Source organism: Saccharomycopsis crataegensis (genome assembly GCF_037102585.1).
Source record: "Saccharomycopsis crataegensis DNA, jcf7180000000084, whole genome shotgun sequence".
NCBI classification, from domain to species: Eukaryota; Fungi; Ascomycota; class Saccharomycetes; order Ascoideales; family Saccharomycopsidaceae; genus Saccharomycopsis; species Saccharomycopsis crataegensis.
Window position 1 is genome coordinate 3070942 of NW_027043829.1, and position 24490 is coordinate 3095431.

At 36.2% G+C, this 24490-nt stretch overlaps 9 protein-coding genes across 9 annotated transcripts; 5 read left to right on the forward strand and 4 right to left on the reverse strand. All coding sequences in view use genetic code 12, as the record gives it.

Moving 5' to 3' along the window:
- Positions 1–823: 823 nt before the first annotated feature.
- Positions 824–1933, reverse strand: DASC09_042870 (palmitoyl-protein thioesterase family protein; the record flags this gene model as incomplete). The annotated part of the gene is made up of 1 exon (XM_064997886.1): positions 824–1933. One exon carries the CDS (start codon positions 1931–1933, stop codon positions 824–826), a length of 1110 nt encoding a protein of 369 aa, XP_064853958.1.
- Positions 1934–4161: 2228 nt separating this feature from the next.
- DASC09_042880 (uncharacterized protein) lies at positions 4162–5442 on the forward strand (the record flags this gene model as incomplete). Its single annotated transcript, XM_064997887.1, has 1 exon — positions 4162–5442. The coding sequence occupies one exon, from the start codon at positions 4162–4164 to the stop codon at positions 5440–5442; it is 1281 nt and encodes a 426-aa protein (XP_064853959.1).
- Position 5443: 1 nt separating this feature from the next.
- DASC09_042890 (uncharacterized protein) lies at positions 5444–5912 on the forward strand (the record flags this gene model as incomplete). The annotated part of the gene is made up of 2 exons (XM_064997888.1): positions 5444–5493; positions 5765–5912. The coding sequence occupies 2 exons, from the start codon at positions 5444–5446 to the stop codon at positions 5910–5912; spliced, it is 198 nt and encodes a 65-aa protein (XP_064853960.1).
- A 1725-nt stretch (positions 5913–7637) lies between these two features.
- DASC09_042900 (DNA damage-responsive protein 48) lies at positions 7638–8486 on the forward strand (the record flags this gene model as incomplete). The annotated part of the gene is made up of 1 exon (XM_064997889.1): positions 7638–8486. One exon carries the CDS (start codon positions 7638–7640, stop codon positions 8484–8486), a length of 849 nt encoding a protein of 282 aa, XP_064853961.1.
- A 752-nt stretch (positions 8487–9238) lies between these two features.
- Positions 9239–11341, forward strand: FMP40 (Fmp40p; the record flags this gene model as incomplete). The annotated part of the gene is made up of 1 exon (XM_064997890.1): positions 9239–11341. The coding sequence occupies one exon, from the start codon at positions 9239–9241 to the stop codon at positions 11339–11341; it is 2103 nt and encodes a 700-aa protein (XP_064853962.1).
- Positions 11342–12034: 693 nt separating this feature from the next.
- On the forward strand, positions 12035–13546 carry DASC09_042920 (cation diffusion facilitator family transporter; the record flags this gene model as incomplete). Its single annotated transcript, XM_064997891.1, has 1 exon — positions 12035–13546. The coding sequence occupies one exon, from the start codon at positions 12035–12037 to the stop codon at positions 13544–13546; it is 1512 nt and encodes a 503-aa protein (XP_064853963.1).
- A 680-nt stretch (positions 13547–14226) lies between these two features.
- On the reverse strand, positions 14227–17778 carry NEW1 (New1p; the record flags this gene model as incomplete). The annotated part of the gene is made up of 1 exon (XM_064997892.1): positions 14227–17778. The coding sequence occupies one exon, from the start codon at positions 17776–17778 to the stop codon at positions 14227–14229; it is 3552 nt and encodes a 1183-aa protein (XP_064853964.1).
- Positions 17779–18130: 352 nt separating this feature from the next.
- On the reverse strand, positions 18131–20446 carry GCD6 (translation initiation factor eIF2B catalytic subunit epsilon; the record flags this gene model as incomplete). Its single annotated transcript, XM_064997893.1, has 1 exon — positions 18131–20446. One exon carries the CDS (start codon positions 20444–20446, stop codon positions 18131–18133), a length of 2316 nt encoding a protein of 771 aa, XP_064853965.1.
- A 2709-nt stretch (positions 20447–23155) lies between these two features.
- HSP42 (heat shock protein HSP42) lies at positions 23156–24424 on the reverse strand (the record flags this gene model as incomplete). Its single annotated transcript, XM_064997894.1, has 1 exon — positions 23156–24424. One exon carries the CDS (start codon positions 24422–24424, stop codon positions 23156–23158), a length of 1269 nt encoding a protein of 422 aa, XP_064853966.1.
- Positions 24425–24490: the final 66 nt, after the last annotated feature.

Sequence of the window (24490 nt, forward strand, 5' to 3'; positions counted from 1 at the left end):
AGTATATTTATTGTATTGTATATTAATTTATTGCGAACTAAACCTTTCAAATGCCTCCTCCACAATTCTCTCGTATCGAATAACTCCCTATTTTCCCACCATATCGTAAATGCACATTGTTAATATCTGGCATTTTGACGTAATTAATTAATGTGCCTTCTTTATTTTTTTTTGTTTGTTTTTTTTTTTTTTCGCCATTTCTTCGTATCCATTCACCGTGGATTCCATTTCCTGGAGTCTCATGATTGTTTATATATTCAATGAGATGGAAATTTGTGGCTTTCATCACAATTCAAATTTCCATTTAAAAAAAAAAAAAAAAAAAGACATTCTGTTGTGATTACGTTGATCTTGGAAACTCATTAATCTCTAATATCTGTAAACAAGAATATACATGGATCGATTATTATGGTAACGGTGCTCACAAAATTGATAGATTAAATTCTACCCGAACCCAACTTAATCATCATAAAAAGTAATACAGTCCAGCCCAAGTTGAGCATTAAATAACTTAAAGAAATCTTTATTTTTCCCTTTTATTGTAATGATCTTTTAGTATGGTTAATTATCTTTTATTATTAATTATTAGGGAGTGTAACAGATATGAAGGTCTCATTAAACTTTGAGCAAGAAGAAGAAGAAAAAAAAAAAAAAAAAAAGAATTATTTCAAAAATTAAAATGAAAAACAAAATGAATAAAATGAAACAAAAGAGAAGAGAAAAAAACTGCAATAAAGAAGTTCATTGATCTTATTTGTTTAATTATTCCACTTTTCAAGATCACATTCATTCTTTCTATAGAATGGATACTATCTTTTTGGATTCAAGTTAAATATGCTCTTGCAAACTTCTCCAAATCCCCTTCCGATATAGACATGTGTTCACCATTGATACTCTCAAACACTAGTTTATCTGAATTCAACATCTCTTGTAATCCGATTAAATCTTCTCTGAATTGACGAGACTCAATAAGAGGAATAAGCACATGGTCTTCGTTTTTCGAGATTTTAGGCTGCCAATCAGAAAACCAGGCACTATCGCGAGGAACAACAACTTTATCTTTCTCAAATCTTACCATGACAAATTTACCATTGATTGATGTCAACTTTTTCTTATACATCTCGTCCCCTTTTTCACCTTCGTTGTTGACGTCTTTCAAAAAAATAGAGTTTTCTAAATATTTTTCATAATCCTCATTATATCCATGACTTCCCGCACCGTTTCTGAAATATTGAGCAAAAACCACATTCTGCTGAATATTCTTATCCCAAATATGCCCCTTGACGAACTTGTTCCGTTGATGGCAAACCCAATCTGTCTTTCCACATTCTGGCAAATCCAGAATCCCATTGTGCGGCAGTCCAAAAGTAATCAAATTATTAATGTTGTTTAATCCTTCACATCTTTCAATTAAAGAGCGGGAAAATAATCCTCCTTGTGAGAACCCAATCATATTCACCCCACTATGCGAATCAGCACCTCCATCATGCTGATTTTTCAAAGCCATGGATATCACAGGATCCGCTAATACTCTCTCACAAACAGCATCAAGTTCCTCATTCATGTTCGCGAACATCGATTTTTGGGCGTCCTTCTCTGTATCTTCATCTAAAAAGACAGAATATATATAAAGATCGGGTACTACCAGTCTGAGGATTTCAAATACTCGATACATCGCCTCACTATTATATGAATCACCAAGGCCATGCCATATTATTAGTGGACGAGGGCTTTTTGTGGAGTTGTAGGTAGAAACCCCAATATTTGGATTGACAAGAGGATGATCATTGGTGGTTTCTCTATTTATAGAATCAAAATTAAAACTGATAGCATCAGATGAGTCCTCATGAAGCCCCGAGTTCAGCGACCTCTGATTGTTCAAATGGAATCTGCTACCAGCAATCATCGAAGTCATTGACTCTAGAATTCTCATCTTGGAATATAGTTTCTTTAGGGCTGTTCTTTACTCTGAAATTATTTTAGATCTAGCAAGAATATCAGGTCAAACAAACTGACTGGTGACGCCTATCCTGGATTATTATCTTCTGTGTTTGGTAACCTATGGTATGTTTTATCTTTTCATTAACTTGAATGGAATATTATTGGAAGCATATGCCTAACCGGAAACACTCGCAACCAAGAGAAGAATTATAAATAGCAAAGGTATGGTTATGATCCGACGAGTTTAGAAAACAAATAGCTATACAATGGAATAAGCCAATATGTTTTTGATATGATTGTTGGTATGAATCAGCCAGTTTTCTTTTTTTTAATCCCCGAATGTTCAGCAGTTTGATGATAGCTTGTTTGTGATTCTGGCATCTCATCTCATCACCGTGAATTTGTATTTTTGCGCAGCGCGGGCACGTGTGACGTGACGGCTCTCGGGGGGAGGTCGAGGGCTCGAAAACTTCTAGTGCCCGCAGTTTGTGTATGGATTGCTCACGTGTAATTCTCGGAAAGACACTTTTTACACCCTCGGAAAGCATCGAAGTTTCACCGGGATTAAAGTTTGGCTTGTGTACATGCAGGGTTTTGTTGATGGAGACATGCTGCCATGTACATTTTAGGAAATTTTCAAACAAACAATTGCACTGCTCTTTCTTCATTTTGATTTGCCCGTTATCCGCATTAATTTTTTAGGCATTCATTGGCGGGATGGGATGGGCAAGAGAGATAAAAAATTAAGATACAGACTATTGAATTTGCAAACATGGTATTTCCTGCTCAGTAAATTAATTTGTATGCCATGAGAAAGAAACGTGCAACCTTACTGATCGTAAGACAATTTCAAAATCCGGCAACTCGGTATTTTAGTGGATCCAGTAAGACAGCAAAAGAAATCTTTGGGATATGTTCCACGCTACCAAAATAAAAGATATTGACAGCAACCATTAGCCTTAAAATATTTCTCAACAGATATAGTCCACATTTACCCATATAACATAAGGGACATCATATTTTTTTTTTCTTTTTTTTTTTTTTTTCCTTTCATTTTTGGAATTTCATCGTATTAGTTTATAGGTGAAATGGAAGATTATTCTTTCTATAAAAATGAGCGTGGGTTTACTTGGTGGTACCACAATATGGCCCAAATATCATTGCGTGCGAGATAAAGATGAATAGTTCTATTCTATAGACTTTTAGTGATGATTTTGAACCATTTTCCTTGTTAAGAATTTTAATAAGCTTTCCAATACATGCTGCTAGTGAATAATAGAATGTATTATCGAAGTTAGAAGAAACTAATCCTTAGGATGGCAGAATGGCAAATATGGCTTTATTAACACGGTTTAAGCAATGTTTACGGAAACATTCACAATATACTCTCTGATTCCATCTTCCAAGCTCCAATTCTGAGGTATCACAGGCAAACGCCGGTGGGCAGGCTTCGGAAAAAGTAACATCGGAAGATAATAGAACAGGACGAATGGAATAACAAAGACAAACAAAAATATGAGAGATAAAAGAAGAAGAAAAAGCAAGAATAATGAATAGCAAGAAGTTAACCAAGAAAAAAAAAATGGAAAAATTGAATGAATGAATTACTGATACTGTGCCTACTACACTTTGCCTATCGTAATCTCTAGGTATTCTGTCCGGGTAATGAAGACACTCCACCAAATTTATCCGCTTCTGTTTTTTGTACTAATGCTAGAGGGCACAGAAGATGAGCTTTTCCTCTATTACATTCAAAACCTCATAGTTCATGATTCATATATTGTATCAGAATTAAAGACCCTACTGAACCAGATAATTGAGTGCTAGTATTATCCTTAGCGCCCAATAATATCCAAAAGCAGCTGACAACTAATAGCAGCTAGAAACTCTTTTGGCTATATTCAAAGGCTCCGGGAGAGACGAGAAATCAGTGCTGTTTTTGTGTTATTTCACACATAATAGTCAAATTAAAGGGTCTGTTTTTGTTATTAAAAGGAATAGGCTACTGGGAAATTATTGATTGACATCTTGCGGTTTTTGAAAGAAAAAAACCAGAAGAAGAAATAAATTAGAACTCATATCTTGCCAATTTTTAATCCCATCTAAAGGCAAAAAGATCGAGGTCCAACTTTAAAACTTAACGAGGCTGGAACAAAGTAACGAAAAATCACTGCATAATCATACCTCCCCAAAATAGCTGGACAATATTCTGAAATACAGATGACTGCACAGGAAGAATCTGAAAGAACTCTGGTTAACATACCCCGGAAAATCCCCAGCGATGACTTCAATCTTACTGATATATCAACAACAGAGGCAATTCACATCTTAGTGCAAACGGTGAATGATTTAATTTTCTATAAAAATATTCGTGAATGTGAAATAGAGCGACAGAAATTGAAGATTCAAGAGGAGCAACAAAAAGAACAAATGCAAGCTTTAAAAGATGATGAACAGAGCGCAACTCCATCAGCACCCAATAGAAATCTCATGGGCCTCAAAACTAATGGGACAGTATATTATCATTCTGATGTATCTGGGTCTTCAACATTTTCAAACACAGATTCCAATAGTAATAACAATAGTGATTCCTCGAATGATTTGCTATCTAAATCACCTTCATCAACGCCGGTAGATCAGTACAAGTTTTTACTGGAAAATTACACCGATATAAATTTCAAAAGACAAAAACGACGATACGATCTTGATGACCATTTGAAAGCCCAAGATAATGAAGAATCACAGTTGAAGATTTCGATTCCAGAGAAGTCGGACAAAAAGATTGCGAAAAATATCGTTCAAGGAGAGGAAGAAGAACACGAGGGAGGGAAAGAAGAGCCAAAAGATAATAATTTCAACAAAAGTCAAACTCGTCAACTTTTTAGGAAGTTCAACTTGAAGTCTAAACCTAAAATCTCTATTATGGATTATGTTGTGAGGTTGCAAAAATATTTAAAGTTTGGTAATACTGTGATGATTGTTGCTTCCTATTATATTTATAATTTGATTTATTTCTATCATGGAGAGGAAGATACCAAGAAAGAGATTGGTAAGAAAGATATGTGTGATAACACCAAAAATGTTAACACTGGTGCTGAATCAAGCGATACGAGAAATATGACTGTTCAAAATGATAAGGACGCAGTACCCATCGACATACCATATTTGAACGCGGAAATTGATGCTGAATCTTATCTTTCGCTTACAGAATTGAATTCCTATCGTATAGTCTTGACCACGCTCCGGATTGCCACTAAACTCATTGAAGACTTAAATTTCTCATCGAAATTTTTCGCTCAAATTTGCGGAATCAAGGTTGGTGAATTAAATAAAATGGAAACAGTGATGTTGTTTTTGTTAGATTTTGATTTAAAAGTTGATAATGAAAGATTATTAAGTCATTTGAAACGAATTAGAAAGTTACAGGGGTTTGCGGTAAGAGAGAAAGAGAAACAAAAGCAAAAGACAACTGATGAAACTGAAGGTGGAGCAAAAATTTGATATGGATAATGCTTATAGTTTCTTTGTTAAGGGAGGTGCTAGAAGAAGAAAGTGAATGCTCTTTCAACAATATTTTTTTTTTTTGTTTTTAGTCTCTCAATTTTGGTCAATATTCAAGGAGTATCTGGAGTGTTTTTTTTTCTTTTACCTTGGTTATAACAATTTATTAACCTCATTTTTTTTTTGTTTGAAATGTTACAAGTGATACCTGTTTCAATGGATTTTTGATGATTCGCCATATTTAGAACAATTCGCTCATTAGTTTAGTTACTAGATATTATTCATTTAATTGTTTTGGATCTTATTTTTTTTTCATCTCTAGACGATGTTATTTTGTTTATGGTAATGTCACCTATAATCATTATGTTAACGTCAATTTTTATGTCTACGCAAGTAGTTATGCTTATGTTCCAATTCCTTTCTGGAATGTTTGCATTGGGAAAAAAGTTTTGCCAATGCTGCAGCCATGAACTTATTTTTGCTGCTTTGAGTTAAATCCGAGGAGAATTTCTGCAAGGAACAACAAACTGTTGCTGGTGGTGATAGAAATGTTCATGATGGATAGTTACATTCAGAGAGGGAGAGAAGATAAAATTCATGAGACTTTATTTCACTCAAGCGGGATATCAATTGCGAGATCTTAATTGCAAAAATGTGTACGTATATATACGCTTTTACAGCAAGAACAAAACAAAAAAAAAATAAAAAAAGGAATACCAAAAGCCGAACTGAAAAAAAAAAAAAAAATTGGTGAGCCTTAATATTAACAGCATTGGGGTTCGAGATCTTACTATTTTATTCATTGTTTTTTTTTTTTTTTTGTTGGGTATTTAAAGTTCTTTACGGTTAGTGGTTATTAAAAAAACTAGCGTTCACCGTCACGTATTGATCAACTTGTAGCAACTTGCAAAGCAAAGCAAGTTACGTGTATAACAACATATTTGCTCCCATGAGCAGTCCCGAAACGAGACATACAGGAAGACATGTGTGCAGATGAGACGAGAAAAGAATTTTCTGGAAGTGGTGATATTCTGTTCGTCAAGCTTCGCTTACATTCTATTCATAGGGGAATTTGAGATCCCCTGGCAGATTTAGGTGTGTAAGTGAAAACATTGAGGATGTTTGCATACTGTCAGAGAATCCTAGGAATCAGTTGGAAAAAAAAAAATAAACAATTTTGTAAGCTTGTCTTTGAGTGGAACAACTGCACCATCGTAACAAAACGTGTTCTTTACGATATAAAGGTAATTTTTGAATTGTATAATATGAAAAGCTTGAAGAGGTATCCGTATCCCCCACTCTCTTTTTGCATGGTTCTATCTATCCCTGCATCCGTTTTCGGACACTGAATAACAAAATACCGAAGGTGAAGTATCTTCTCGAAATCTAAGCCCTGTTATTGGATAGGGTGCCCAGAAATGCTTAACAGGTTGATGACATGTGTTTGTTGTTGTTGGATCAATCATTGGCTCTAAGCGGGGGATTCACACATCTGCCAAATTTATCTAAACACAGGACGTGAGCAGCATCTTCTCCACCTAGCTCACAATTTCGTATAGAATCGATAACGTGGACTGACCCGCAAACACAATGCACAGTACGAAAAATAAACAATCAACAGCCTCTTTAGCAACCTAACATTTATGATGTAATAATAGAGGTGTTTTTTAAAGTATGGGAATGTTCCGTGTAAGAGCTTACTTCTTCTAGTTTGCGGTAAAGTATCATCATGATTGCCACGCCTGCAGATTGACCCCTATATAAGCCACCATTGACTTGACTCTTAGTGTCGATTATTGCAAGTTGTCAATTATTTCTATGTGGCCAGTTTCATATTGCATCTAGATCGTCGGTGCATTGTGATCCCGGCACCCAACCCCCGTTATAATGAGACTTTATCACGTAATTATCTCGATACCCCTGCCTCAGTACTGCTGCATTCCCTGATGCAATCGAGATTATTTATTGTAGACCCATGACATTTGGCAAAACCTCATAACTTGTTGGCTTGGTTCTAGTATCGGCATCACTTTTTGGATAGCAATTTACTGATCCTTAATAAGGAATAAAAATCACACTATAAAAAGAACGCTGTATCCCGCCAATTGATTATCCTACAATCTTATAATATAACTTATAAAGCAACCTTCTTCTTTTCTTTGAATTATTCATATTTACTTCAATAACACTTAACAATGGGTCTCTTCGGTGGTCACAACAACAAAAACAACAACAACGACTCCTACGGGTCTAACAACAACAACGACTCCTACGGATCGAATAACAACGATTCCTACGGATCTAACAACAACAACGACTCCTACGGGTCTAACAACAACAACGACTCCTACGGGTCTAACAACAACAACGATTCCTACGGTTCTAATAACAATAACTCTTACGGGTCTTCTAACAACGACTCTTACGGATCTTCTAACAACGATTCTTACGGTTCCTCTAACAACGATTCCTACGGCTCTTCTAAGAAGAACAATAACAGCTCTTACGGTTCCTCCAACAATGACTCTTACGGTTCCTCCAACAATGACTCTTACGGATCTTCTAACAACGATTCTTATGGTTCCTCTAACAACGACTCCTACGGATCCTCTAAGAAAAACAAGAAGTCTTCCAGTGACTCTTACGGTTCCTCCAACGATGACTCCTACGGATCTTCTAACAACGATTCCTATGGCTCCTCTAACAACGACTCCTATGGTTCTTCTAAGAAAAACAACAACAACTCTTACGGGTCTTCTAACAACGATTCTTACGGATCTTCTAACAACGATTCTTACGGTTCCTCTAACAACGATTCTTACGGTTCCTCTAACAACGATTCTTACGGTTCCTCTAACAACGATTCCTACGGTTCTTCTAAGAAGAACAACAACAGCTCTTACGGTTCCTCCAACAATGACTCTTACGGTTCCTCCAACAATGACTCTTACGGATCTTCTAACAACGATTCTTATGGTTCTAACAACAATAACAACAACAACAGCAACTCCTACGGTTCTAACGACAACGACAACAACTGGTAATTTCTTTGAAGTTATATTTTACTCTGTTTTTAATTTTATTTTTATATGAGTTTATGAAAATAATACTATTATTCTTTTTCCGAATTTTTATGATATGTTCTTTTTTGTCCCAATCTTGCTGTAGTCAGATCTAGGAACTAGGCCTTGAATAAACGATCTCATCACTTTCTATGATAGGTTTTTATTTAGTTTGCCTTTTTTCTAGAAGATACTGCTACTTAAAAATGTTATGAAGTTCAATTTTATATTGATTTGAATTGAATGTAGAATATCGTGAATGCAGCACGCATGTTATTTTTGTACTGTGTATTTTTAAAACTCAAAAGAAGCATCGATACTGCAATAAACGCTAATAATCATAACACGTACGAAATTTCACAATATTCCCTGACTTCTTTGATTTAGATATTGAAGTGCTTTAATTGGAGTGCCCTAAAACTTTGATATAATAATAATAAGAGATCTGCATGTTTCTACTGATATATGCAAAATGTGTGGTTATTGCGTTGGTGTGTTTGTGTGTGTGTTTTTTTTTCTTTTTGTGGAGAGAAGCTCGATGAGTTGGAACAAGGAGCAACGAAAACATATAAAGGACACACTCTTAATTTATAACTAATAAATTACGTGGCTTCTGCAATACTCTAAAGGTAAACGAACAATTTATTGACAGTGAAGAAATAATTTTATTTTTTTTGTTTCCGTCTTTTGGCTTCTTTGTGCGTTCAAATGGATCATAGATAAACATTCAAGTGATGAATAGGGTTATTAATAAGAAATTTGTTGGTAGACAAACAGTCAATAAGAAAAGAGCCGTCTCGAATAGCACAAGACACAACATTTTTTTGAAAGCACTGAATCTGATTAGGTCTTATTCAGTGAAACCTGAAGAACCTTCACCAGTAACAACGATGAGTGATAGCAGTTATGTTTCGCTAATTGACAAGTACAAACCTCCATCATTCACAAAGCACTTAGCGGCAGATATAAGGGTTCCTTTTGCTCCATACCACTTGATTCCTGATGATCTCAAAATCCCGGGCCGGAGCTATGATTCGATGGCCGATTTTTCCCAAAAGAAGTATCAGAATAATGAACAACCACCATTGGAGGATCACTCAGTCGAGATCAAAGGTGGCATGAAGTATGATAAGTATTTGAGCGAACTGTATTTGCACAAGCCTAGGCAGCTATTATCAGGGGCATTTAGCTACTCATTACCTGAAGCTAGAAAGCAACACAAATTCTTAACAGTTTCCCCCAACGCCATGAAGGATCTAAATTTGAATGCCGAGTATGAATTAAACAAGGAAAACAATACTTATTTTGAGGAGATTTTGGGAGGACAGAAAATCGTTGAAAAAACGTTTCCTTACAGTCAAGCTTATGCTGGATTTCAATTTGGCCAGTTTGCAGGTCAATTAGGTGATGGAAGAGTTATCAATTTATTTGAAGTAGAGGGTGACAATGGTCAGAAGTTCGAGATTCAGTTAAAAGGAGCAGGTAAAACTGCATTCTCGAGGTTTGCCGATGGGAAAGCAATTTTGAGATCCAGTGTACGAGAATTTATTATTTCTGAGTACTTGAATGCTATTGGAATTCCAACAACCAGATCTTTGGCAATTACTTCATTAACAAAAACCTACGCCCAAAGAGAAAGGGCTTTGTCATGTGCGATAGTTGCCCGATTTGCTCCAAGCTGGGTCAGAGTTGGTACATTTGATTTGTACCGAGCCAGAGGAGATAGGAAAGGCTTGCGAAAAATGGCAGACTATTGTATCGAACATGTTTTTGGAGGAGAAGGTAAACTAGGTGATGTAGTTATTGATGGAGGGGCAACGAAATATGATAAACTATATCTAGAAATTGTCAGAAGAAATGCAAGAACTACAGCAATGTGCCAAGTGTATGGATTTTTGAATGGTGTCCTTAACACTGACAATACTTCAATTATGGGACTCTGTATTGATTTTGGACCATTCGCAATAATGGATAAGTTTAATCCTGGTTATACTCCGAATAGTGAAGATGGAGAAAACAGATATGGCTATGATAATGTCCCAAGTTCTGTTTGGTGGAATTTGACAAGATTGGGTGAAGATTTGGGAGAATTAATAGGTGCTGGACCGAAATTCGTCAATGATGAGAGCTTATTAAAAGGGAATATTGATGCTGAGTTAGAGGGCAAAATCATTGGTAGGGCAAATAAAGTCATTGACATGGCACAACAAGAATATCAGGATGAATTTTTGAAAACGTATATTGAAACTTTTGGTAAAAGGTTGGGATTGGCGAAGGTAAATACTGGGGATAACGATGAATTGATTTCTCCAATGCTAAAAATGATGTGGGAAACTGAAATAAATTATAATAAGTTTTTTGTGACTTTGAGTAATATCGAGTTTTTCAAAAAGCCTGGAGGCATTGAAACTAACAGTCCAGCACAATCGCATGATTATTTGGAACTGGCAAAAAAATTCATTCCTTTGAATTTTCAAAATTCCAAAGGTTGGTCTACAGAAGAAATTGCTGGCAAGATTGCTGAATTTTTGAAGATCTACCATCAAAGATTGATTGATGAATCTACTATGAGTGATAACTCGCGTCTTTTGGTTTCCAAGTCATTCAATCCGAAATTCGTTCCTAGTAGTTGGGTTATGGAAGAAGTTGTTGAAACGTTGAGAGAAAACAAATGTGATGATATTTCCACTTTAAAGAAATTGACGAAAATGATTTGTTCACCATTTGATGAGAATAGTTGGGGAGAAGAGCTACCAGATGTTCAAAAGAGATGGATGGATCTGGGTGAAAGCTATGATGGGGAAAAGTATATGCTACAATGCTCTTGCTCAAGTTAAATTGTCGAGAAATCTTTAGACAAGCTTTCACAGGGCATATTGACTTTTCATTAATTGAGCCTATAACATAGAAATTTCCAGTGCTTTACTATGCCAATTACAGACCCTATTGATGAGATATTACATTGTTAGGTATATAATAAATAAAGAGAATGAAACCTTTTTGTGTTTGATAATGCAAGGGCAGCTTTATTTACATATTGTTATTATTATTACTAAATTCTCCACTCCAAAATTTAAATACATATCGAATCAGACCCTTGGTTTTCGTTTTGCTAATCCAATGGTGGATCAATCAAATGCTGATCCTGTTATATGAACCAATAAACAGACCAATTTTATGGATTTCATATATCTGCGGTGCTGATTTACCTGAACTGTGAATAATTCAACAGAACAGCAAGGAGTTAATAACTGGGTAAAAGCCCATCGCACTGTACGCAAAAAAAAAAATTGTTGCGAGCCCCCGCAGGACGACGGGATGGCAGACTTCCAGGGACGTGACATCGCACCCCCACAACAAAATGGCGTCATTTTGATAGGAACGAAAATTCATCTTCTCCATTAAAATACTGGAAAGCCTTCAGTGTTTAAAGAAGAATAGGACAACCCAGGAGAGAGAATCAAAAAAAAAAAAAAAATAACCAAAAGAATCTGAGAATTTTGGCTGTCTGGAAATAAATAGTAACAATCATGATGGCTTCGAGAATTCTACTTCCGAAGATGACCTTCGTTAAGGGAAGCTATCAGGGTACTGCTTATAGGCTTACTGGGGTGATTAGATTATCATCATTGCAAGTTAGATCACATTCACACAGCCATGGACCAGTGTCAAGATCGAATCCTGATTCTCATTCTCATGCGCATTCGCATTCTCATGGATCTTCTGCTGATCCGTGTATGGAAGATGATCATGTTCATTTGAAATCGTCCGAATCAGAAACCAATGACCAGCTTATCTTTGGTGTTAAGGGGAAACATTTTGAGTATATCAATGGTTCGGGTAATGACTCTCCATCGACATCAGTCAGAATTGAAGATGCCCCAAAAAAGAAATCCGTTATCAGCAATGATAATTTGAATAGCATGTCAGCCCCCTCTCATTCTCATTCTCATCTTGGTGGTCAAGGTCATTCGCATACTCATTCTACAGAATTATTAAAAGATATAAATTTCAGAAGCTTCATAAATAATAAAGGGGCGAGAATTACCGTCATTGGTCTTTTGACCAACGTCGGGATGGCCGTGGCAAAGGGGGTTGGTGGGGTTATGTTTCATTCTCAAGCACTTCTAGCAGATGCGGCTCACTCGATTTCCGATTTGGTTTCTGATTTTCTCACTCTTTTCACCATCTCATTCTCATCCAGACATCCGGATAGCTTATTTCCTAATGGCTATGGGAAGATTGAATCGCTCGGTTCGTTATCGGTTAGCTCACTTTTGTTAGTGGCAGGGGTTTCAATTGGTTACTCTTCATTGGTCCAGATTTTGGGCCCAATGGTCCCAGCATCCATTATTGAAGTGATCCATCACTATCAGGAATTATTCCATATTCACAGCTCCTCGGGTCATTCTCACGCTCATGCTCATGCCACAGATATCAATGCTGCTTGGATCGCTGCAGGTTCCATAGCGGTGAAAGAATGGTTGTATCAAGCTACAAAGAAAGTTGCCATTGAGAGAAACTCCAATGTGTTACTTGCGAACGCCTGGCACCACAGAGTCGACTCATTGACCTCGATTGCTGCCCTTATCACCATCACCGGGGGCATCTACTTCAATGTAAGTTGGTTAGACCCTCTTGGTGGGTTGCTTGTGTCTCTCTTAATCATCAAGGCCGGTTTTGATGGGTTTAAAGTTGCAGTATTTGAGTTGATTGATCGCGCATTGCCAGCAAACGATGCCACTTACGTGGAAATCGAGCAAGAAATTAATACTGTCTTGAGCAAATTATTGAGTAACAATAATAGTGGAAGACGTTACACAATTGAGGAACTATCAATTTTATCAAGTGGTCCAAATTATGTGATCAACAATTTGAAGTTGTTGGTCCCAAAACAGAGGTGGGAAAACGTCTTGACAATTAACGAATTTGAAAATGTGACCAGAATATTGAAAGAAAAATTGTTTGATAATAGACCTAATCTAAAGAAAATTTCTATTGAGTTTATTGAAGAAGAACACATTCCAGAAGTTAAACAATAAAACTAGAATTTTTTTTTTTTTTACCACAATCATTATTTTTTTTTTCCCTATAATATATATATATATATATATATCGACTCAAACAAAGTCCTGCTCAATGTAATGTTGACCAATTCCTCCTATAATGCTTCTACCAAATTTATCTTCTGGTATTCCACATGGATCACTACAACACGGTATTGGTGTAAGAGTCTATTAATCCCAAAAATATAAATGATTTCTTTTTCTTAATTTTGTGGAGTGTGATATTTCTCTCTGCTTTTCTCACTAACTACCCTATTTTACATCGATATCTTGCGATTTCAGTTCTAGAATTTACATGTTTACATAGATCGTAGTATATTTTTGATAATGCTGTGAAACAAATGTATTATTCGATTTATATTAATTTATCCATCAAAACAGAAAAAACAATTCAACAATAATATGAAAAAATAGTATGACAATGGTAAATAAAGAAAAACAAACAAAGAAAAAAAAAAAAGAAAAAAAATCAAGAGCTGTTCGAAAAACCAGAATATGAAAATATTGCAACAAAAAAAAAAAAAGGAAAAGTAGGAAAAAGGGAAAACAAGCCAATATATTATTCAACAATTGCTGAGAAATATATCATCTAACAAATGCTAAGAGATTGAAAGAAAATTAGAATGAGTGTTTTTTTTTAGATGTGTTTAAATCATCTATTCATCTTCATCATCGGTATCTTGAGGCTTTGGTGTACCCTTTGGAGATGACAACCATTCAATATGTCTAAGACGTCTTCTTTCGTCTCTGGCCTTCTTTTCATTTCTGGTCAACTTCTTCTTTCTCTTCTTGACCTTGATATTGGCTGGCGAATCATCATCATCTGGTTTTTGGTAAGAAGCAGCTTCACCACTAGCCATCACCTTATTGGCGACTTCTCCATGCTTACCATCTTCGAATCTGTCCTCATCGATAGAAGCAATGGTCTTGGTGACCATCTTACCATTCTCAACAATCCATTGTTCAGGACACAAAGCACCGGTGAATTCATTGTTGTGGGAAATCATAACGACACCACCATTCCAATCTCTAATAGCAATAGCCAAAGCACCAAGAGAGTCTCTATCCAAATAATTGGTTGGTTCATCCAAAACCAACAAATGTGGGTTATTCCACATGGCACCAGCAATGACAACCTTAACCAATTGACCACCGGACAAAGATCCCATTGGGGTGTGGTCAGCAATTTCACCATCCAAACCAACGTCTTCGAAATGTTGTCTAATCACAGATGGAATCAATTGTCTATAACCAAGACCTTCTCTCGAAGCTTCATGATCATCGAATTTCTGGACCAATTTATTGAATCCGTGTTCTAACAACACTTCCTTTGGAACCCAAGAATTATATCTTGGTAACCAGAACTTCCATTTGACTTCATATTGGAAAGATTTCTTGAACTTTTGTCTACCGACAATGGCTTCAATCTGTCTTGGTCCTCTACCGTCATCAACTTCAATTTCTTTTTTCATGATTTCTTTTTCTTCATCAGAGATCTTTCTAGATTCCTTCAACAACACTTCACGATCGTCACCAAACTTATATCTCCATTGTAAATATTGATTAGCAGTCTTTTCCTTGTGTTGTTCAACATGTTGCAAAGCGTGTTGAGCAATGTAACCAATACGCAAGTTTGGATGTTTTTCAACGGTACCCTTATCTGGGACTAATTCGGCAGTAAGTAACTTGATCAAAGTGGATTTACCAGCCCCATTAGGACCTAAAACGGCAACTCTGGAAGACAAAGACAAAGAACATGAAACGTCAGATAATGATGGCTTAGGAGCTCCTGGATAAGTAAACGTCACATCCACCATTTTGGCGATAGCCTTAGTTCTCGACTTGATACCTTGCAACAACCCACATCTTGGGAAAGCCATTTTAGCATTAGAATCGGTCAAAGTGTAGTAAGATTTGGTTTCTGGCTTGATCTTAACCAAAGCAGACAAATTACCCTTGTAGTAGACCAACTTCTTGCTTTCGTAATGAATGATATTGGTACAAACTTTATCCAAGAATCCAGAGTCGTGGGACACGATCAAAGAGGTGATCTCAGAGTGTTCCAACAAGTAGTCGGCCAACCAGGCAACATTTGCAACATCCAAGTGGTTAGTAGGTTCATCCAACAACAAGATATCGGCCTTCATCAACATAGCTTTAGCCAAAGCCAACTTCATTCTCCAACCACCAGACAAGGAGTTAAGGGCTTGGGATCTTCTGGTTTCATCGAAACCAACATCTTCCAATGCCTTGGCAATTTCTTCTCTTGGCAAGTTAGTGAAATCTTCTTCGGTTTGAATTAATGAAACCAAATCCAACTTGGTGGACTTCTCATCTTCAGTTGGGACTTTATGTTCCACAAAACAAGTCTTCAATTGATCCTTAGATGGAAAACCATCAACCTGGCCGTTATCAATGGCTCTCATCAAAGTTGATTTACCAGCACCATTTCTACCACACAAACCATATCTGTGACCTTTAACCAATCTCAATCTGGTCTTGTTCAACAACATTCTACCACCGTAAGCCAAAGAGAAAATGGTGTTGACAATTTCTTCACCTTCGTCTTCGTAAATGTCTTCTTCATCTTCAATGTGGAAAAGTTCCTTCAAGGAATGGATCATAGTAGCAATGTATTTTTCCTTTTCTTCTTCAGTGGCAAATTCCAAGAGCTTGGCATCAGATTTGACGTTAAGAATAGCTTCCAAGTAATGCTTCAATTCTTCCAATTTATGAACATTGGATAAATCAGCGACAATGTTGGCAACATAGTTTTGAATAATGCTGTTGCTCTTGAATTGTTCACCAAGGTACTTTTTGGCTTCTTCGAGACTCAAAACCCCATTGAATTCGTGCTTTTTGGTGTATTCATCGGCAGTTTCCAAAACCTTCAAAGACTTAGAGGCCAATTCTCTAATTTCTGGTAAAGTAGCGTTCTGGGCAATCTTCTTGACTGAAGGTAACAAAATTGGCAAGTAGTTTTCAATTTCCTTATAATTTTTCACTAATCTTGTCAAGTTTTCAACAATAGTGATGGTCAATCTTAATTGATCTTGGGAAGAGGAGGCCATGTTCATGGACTTATTCAAAGTTGGGGCCAAGATAGCCAAAGTAGCTTCGGTAACTTCGGTAACAAAAGTAGTAGAAGCCAAAGAATTGATACATGCAGTAATCTTTTTTGGGTCGTTCAAAGCAGCAACAATAGCTGGTAAGTTCTTTTCCAAATCTAAGTTATCTTCCAAAACGTTAACAAAGTTGGTCAAAGTCTTGAAACCTTCTTTTGCCAATTCTGGCTTGAAATCACTGGAAATATCACTAAGGATTGGGATGGAGACGTGGAATTTCATCTTCAATACTTCGGCGCTAGCATCCTCAATAATATTGTTGATGATTTTTAAAGCACCAACCTTAGGCTTCCATTTGGCACTACTTTGCAAATAAGCTAATAATTCATTAAGCAAAACTGATGGGGAAGAAACGGATGGAATACAAGTATAGAGCACATCGACAGTCTTTTGGGCGGCTTTAACAACGTTGATTTCCTTAGCCATAAATTGGTTGAGACATAATGGGAAGAACTTAATAAGATATGCTTCATATGGTTGTTTATCGATAAAGGCACTGGAGACCAAAGTTTGCAATAAAATCATTGCCCCTTCTTTCAATAAGGCCGATGAAGACTTAGAAGTGGTCAAAAGTTTAATAAAATCGTAAAGTTCCCATTCATCAATCGAAGGCAAACCGTGCTCAACAATCTTATCGGAGATATCACCAGAGTTCTTTCTAATATCAGCCAAGTTTTTGGAGTTCTTGAAGTTTTCCAAACATTCAGACAATGGAGAAACGTGCAATTTTTGCATAGAATGGTTCAAAGCTGTCAATGATGTGGTGGATTGAGTTGGAGTGGTCAATCTTGACGATTGTTCCGAGGAAGAGTCAAAATCAGAACTGTTAACGCTATCAGTGTGGTTCTTTCTTGGTTGATTAGCGGTTTGGAATTGTTGGTAAGACATTGGTTTTTTCTGGTGGAAACTATTGTTGAACCCACTGTTACCTTGGTTATTGTTTGGTCTGTACCCATTGTTGTTATAATAACCACCGTTTACACCATACTGCTGTTGTGGTTGACCAGGTGTGAAAGATTGTGCCCCATTGGGGTCAAACTTTTCAAACTTCTTCTTTTGACCTTGACCTTGACCGGCAGCCATGACTATAGATTAATTGACAGGAGAGAGATAAGTGAATAATAAAAATATAATAATCAGGCAGTTTACTTTGATCCTCTGTGAGCAGTAAACAAGCTAATATATATCTTTCTATCCGGTATCTGGCCTTGGTATGTGTCAAATTATAAGAATATAAAAAGAGAGATCAAAAAAAAAAAAAAAAAAATCAGGAAAATTTTTTTGCAGAAAAAAAAAGAAAAGAAAAGAAAAGTTCGTTAGCACGTGCAGGATAGCGTATCGCTTACAATATAAAGAAGATAGAAATTATTAGATGATTTCACTATTTACTGATGTATAGAATAATAATTTGCAAAATAAATGAAAGTTATTGCCTTCATTCCTCATCATCAGATTCTTCCTCTTCGTCGTCAGACTCTTCTTCTTCACTGCTCTCTTCTTCAGCGCTCTGTAACCAGTCAATAAGCTGTTCGACATACTTGTTATCAATCTTTTTACTAGCATCTTCAGATTTCTGCGATCCATTGTACCATTCAATAATGTTTTCTTCGTCACATATTTCGAGATCATAGAATTGTCTCATGATGAAGAATTGCAATTGTTTGGCATTCAATTGTTGATGATTATCACCCTCCTTGGCGTCAATTTTCTTGCAAATTTCATTCAAAAGATCCAATAAATCGAGCTCATCATCTTTATCAAACACTTGTCTCTTGAATAATATCCCCCATTGTCCAAAAAGTTTGTTTGTAGCTTCATTCACCTTGAGAGTGTTAGTTTCGACATAATTGGTGATTTTGGAGATAAGAGTGTTCAAAGTACTGCGTCTAACCATCGAATATGTAACGTTCATACTCATTCTAAGAGTGTTAAGTTCAAGAACCGCAGTGTCAATATCATGGTTATTATCAATAGCACGCTCGATAGTGGCAGTGGCTTCAACATAAAACTCTTCAATTTCTTTCAAACGCTGCTTTTCTGGGTTCAAATTAGAGCCATCGGCATTCGAAATTTGTGAAGCGGTGGAGTAGCTTCTACCACTCTTTTTGTTGGATAATCCCGAAATTGAATCATGATGTTTATGGCCATGCTTCTTCTTGTTCTTACCGACAGATGATCCCACAGACGCAATAGACTCATCAGATAATGCCAAGGTTGATAACTTATATAATGCATGGATATCACCAGTTTCTGTGCGTGAGTGAACAGAATCAGCATCAGAAGAATCTTCAACGTCAGATTCATACTCTTCATAGCGGAAACCAACACCATTAGGGCCCACCACCAAAACGTCGCCAATTTCTTCAAACTTTTCGACCTTGATGATTGGCTTATTATCATCTGTCGATTCTTCGTCTTCATCATTCTCTGAAAAGAACCCATCATCTACTTCTTCTGGCTTCTTTGCAATGATCTTGGTACCATGTTCAATAACCATATCATTATCTATAACACAGTTAGCACCAATCACTGATTCATGGAGAATACTGACATTATTCCTGATGACCACATCGCCACCAATACACGAATCGACAATTGTAACACCGTCTTGAATCTGAACATCATCGAAAATTATAGAGTTAACAACCGAACAATTCTTTCCGATTTTCACGTTGTTACCAATTACGGATCTTTGAATCTCTGTATTTTCATCGATAAAAGAATCAGCACCCAATACTGTGTTATAACCGATTTTACACGATTGAGCCAAGACAACCTTCTTGTCCTTGTAAATATGATTTGATTCATATTTCAAATTATTATTATTGTAAAAGTTTAATTCTGGAACAATTGGGTAGATGAATCTTTGAATCAAGTCCTTAGTGATGGATTTGAAGGTCAGGTAACTAGAGACTCTTGCCCCATATTCTTGTTGAGCAATATAAACGTAGAAAGATCTCTTCAATAAATCAAACGTTAGGATACCCTTGAGGAAATCTTTTCTCATGTGTTGGAAATCAAAGTTTTCTGAATAAATAGCTGGGACAATTGGAGTACAAATATCAATATGGCAATCGATCAAATCGTTTCTAATTACGAAATCGTCGATGTTTTCCAATAATTCTGGGTCGATGCTGACTTGTGACTTCTCACCATTGATCGGAGGAATGGCGTCGTAGTACAAACATTTATTGTTTGATTCATTTAAAACAAATACTGAAGGATCATCATCAAATGGTCTGGATCTGTGATTAGAAGTGGCTTCTGTGGTGATCATGGTCACAATATGATCTCTGTCTGACTCCTTGATCTTGCGATGATATTTCAAAGCATCATCAAAGTTAATATTGGTAATGACATCACCGGAAATCAACAAGAAATCATCAGTGATAATGGAACGGTTATCTAAATCTCTCATCACATCACCAATAGATCTTGCTTCCAAAGATATAATACACTGGACTTTGAATGGCGACCAAGGCAAAGACCACTTAGATTTGTCGATGTACTGCTGGATTGGTTCCACATGATTACCAGAGCACATCAAGTACACTTCATTTGCTCCAGCATTGGCTAAGAACTCTAAAGTGTATTCGATCAAAGGAACATTTCCAAGATGAATCAAGCATCTTGGGGTGGTAGCTGTCAATGGCATAAACTTGGTTTCGAAATCATCGGTAAGAACCACAGCCTGGAGCTTTTCCTTCTTGATGACCTCTTTCTGCTTCTTACTGCTAGACTTTGGTGCCATTTTGTATTAAATCAATAATATTCCTCTTCACAAAAAAAAAAAAAAGGGAACATTTGATAATTGAGTAATTACAAAAAAAAAAAAAATTCCGAAGTTGAATTTTTTTTTGTCCTGATGCGAAGTGCGTTTAGCCTCAAAGCATAATAGAAAGTTGGCCAACATCGATGAGAAATTGAATTATTTTATTGAAAGAATTATGTTTAAACCAGCAGTATATAATTTCAGGATACAATTTCCTTAGATTTTTTTTTTTTTTTTTGATGTTGATAAATTGGTGAACTTAGATTTTTGTTTATTGAGGGCATCCTTGCTGTTGAGGGCTGCAATTAATTACTAACAATCCTACTGTTTACATTAACTACAGCTATCAAATTATCATCCTAGATAACATATGTTGACTACACTCAGTAGAAATCGACGGTTCTCTGTCAGTAACTAACTGTTTTAATTATAATGATAGCCTAGCCTATCTGTCACTTCCTATGGTGGTATCTTCGAAAACACCCAACGCCTTGTATAAATATCACAAAATTGGTTTGAGTCATGACCTTGTTATGACAATATATAGCATTGATTATGATGAAGATTTCAATTTAGTTTGAGCCTTCAAATGAAAGACACCCAGATAAGATACACTAGATGTTTTCAAAGGGCAAGGAAAGGTTGGTACAGCATGTATTGAAAGATTATTCCAAAGAGAATGAAAATGAAACCTTCGGAATTATTAAAGTACAATGAAACAGCAATAGAAACAGTAGAAGAAGAGACAAATTAGCAATTAGAGCAGCAAAATCAGCGAAAAAAGAGAATTGAGATGCTCACTAGAAGCGGTAAGAAAAGAGAATTGAGATTTTCACTAGAAACATCATGGTGAAAATTATGTTAAGGATACAATGACTGTTCATTTTCATCTTCATTTATTGGAAAGCGACAATTTTTTCTTTCCATTTTTTAATTACTGGTTGAGACAGTAATCACAATGACAATGATCACATTGGTAACACGCAAAACAAAAGCTGTCATTGTTTCTTGTGCATATACAACATCTCCAAGCCATGATTGAGGTTTTTTGATTCGGGATTCAACAAAAAAAACACTAGATTGGTTTGAATCAAACTTTCAGTGATGATAAATTTTTTCTTTAGAAAGAAAAAATTGGAAAAATATTGGGAAAAAGACAAACCACTTGTGACGAACTTATGGGAAGGTAAATCTTTTCGTGAGCAGAATGGGCTGATTAACAAATAGTGCTGCAGAACTATTGGGAATGAAGAATCGAAATATTTAGGAAAGTATGGTTCCAGGAATTCCCAAGACTAATAGATAAAAAAAGAATTCAAGGAATTCTATACATATATATATATATATATATATATATATATATTCTTTCTTTTCTTTTCTTTTTTTTGAATTTCTCAATGGCCTTCCCAAGCATGCCGCAGATGATTCATAACATTATGCTTCAATATCTCAAAATTTCAGTGTCGATGTAAGAAAAGAAAAGAGTCACAAAAATTATGTAGATAACTTTGATTTCATCATATCAATAAAATTCTGGTGACATCTATAAAGTGTTTAGCGAAATATTTTAAAGATTAAGGACTACAAAATAATGAGGTACATGTGGTGTAATTCTGACAGAAATATGAGAAAGATACCAATGATCACATAAAACGACATTCTGGAAAAGAAAGAGAGTTTAGAAAAAAAAAAGTTAAATGTAGATATAGATATCTATGCCAAACCAAATTAGCGTACACTCTCTATTCTTGATGGAAATATGATCCAATAATCCGTGAGCAGTAGAAGTTTTTCTGGGAATAAACTATCTATATACCACCACAAAAGGATATCCGCAAAACTGGCAACTGTAAAAACTGAACTGTTCCTCATTCTCCATTTCGCAATAAGGACAAATCCAATAGACATCTCCAGGTTCCATCTTTATAATTCTGCGCTTCTTGGTGCTGAGATAATCGAATAAAGCTGAGGCTTGAATTTGAGCTCCCGGAAGCTGCTAAATAACTGAGCGAAATCAATGGCAAGTACACCTATGAAGAGTACCATAAGATATAACGAATATTATTTCAAAATCTTTCACTTTTATCTTCCAGGAATTTTTAAACATGATATTGGAGGAAGAAAAAAAAAACAGAGAGATCGGAAAAGTGATATAATTTTCTCTGAAATTTTTGAGGGATTTTGGGAAGCTCCTATACCAATATTCTTTTTTATTACAATATCAATTTATTTCTTCTATTTAATTTCTTATTGAAAAGAAATTCTTAATCATTGGGCCAATCCGGTGATTATTAAGAAGATCTTTCTCCACTTGGTTTGCCCGGGATACTTACTATATCTATCAAATTAGAAGAATGAATATCTCTAAATTATTTGTTGTCATCTCCCCAGATCAGTCAGTTTAGCTTGTGTTGTGGGGTTACATCTCTTTTTGAAGCCCACAACTATTATTAGTCTTGAATTCAAAGCATTTTTCCTAATTTTAAGGCATATCTTGAATACTTTTCAGAGTGCTACTTTTTTTTTTTATATATACATAAAATATTACAATATAGAACAATCAACAGATTACTTAGAAAAATAAAAAAATTAAATAACAATTAAATAACAATTACTAAAATTAAATACATATGCAAATATATAAAAACATTTGAATGAAAATCATAAGCTAAGTATTAATAGTAAAAATCAAAGCTTTTTCATACCTTCTTCGAATTTCAATTCTTCATCTTCAACTTCTTCAACGGTGACTCTCTTCTTTGGTTTAGCTGCTTCCTTTTCAGCAACTTTAGGAACACACACTTCAAGCAAACCATTGCTGTATTTAGCACCAATAGCTTCATCGTTGATCTTTGGAAGGATTGGAAACTTGATACTTCTTTCAAAGGCACCAAATCTGATTTCACTAACCTTAAGATAATCCACTTCACCATCGTTAGAAGAGGAGACCATCTTGTTCTTGGTATCGGTGGAACCGCGAATCACAAGCTCGTGGTTAGTTGGATGGAAATCAATTTCAAATGAGTCCTTACTGGCACCTGGTAATGCCAACACCACTTTATATTGAGATGGTTTGTCATAAACATCAACGTTTGGAGAGAATGGCAAGCCGCGATCCATTTCTGGATGAGAGACTTGAAGTGGATCATGGATTGGAGATGGGGCAGGCATGTGGAATGAAGAAACCTTGGTTGGGGTTTTCTTGACAGAAGCAGATGATGGTTTTTTGGTGATTTCTGGTTTCTTTGCAGGAACTGATTCAGCTTCTTGTGCTTCAGAAGTAACAGTTTCGGTAGGAGTCACTGGAGATGCCGGTCTTGAAGCTTCTTCTTCTTCTTCTTCTTCGGATCCAGCAAGCAAAGCTTGTCTGATAAAATCAGCAATGTCGAATACTTGAGGTTGTGGTCCCTCGGCATCAGTCATGACCGAATCTTCTTCATCTTGGGCCGCCTTCAACTTCTTTTCGGCTTCTTCTTGTTGTTCTTTCAATTGAGCAACCGCAGCAGCTTCTTCAGCACATTCTTGAGCTTGTTTCTTAGCCGCAAGCTCTTGTTCGGCTTGTCTTCTCTTTTGAGCAAGTTCTGAAGCATCAAGACGTTCAGATTGCAAAGATCTGTGGCGGTGACGGTTGACCAAGTTCAAAATATCTTCAAGGGTGTACACCTTGCTGTCATCATCTTCACCATCTTCATCTTCATATTCTGGAACATACCAAGGGGAGTAACCGGCAAAAGGACTTGCATACGATGATTGACGTTGACCATAACCACGTCTACCGGCAGATGGACGAGCTTGAGCGAAATAAACCGGTTGTTCTTGTTGGCGGCGTTGTGGTTGGACCATTTGAGCACGGCGGCGTTGCTGTTGCTGTTGTTGTTGCTGTTGTTGCTGCAACATTCTTCTTTGGTTGACAGCTTCCATAAGGTCGTAGATATCGTACTGTGGGTAGAAGGACATTGTGGAGAGTGTTATGGCAATTGGGGTGGGAGATGATTAAAATATCAATAGTTAAATGCAATTGAG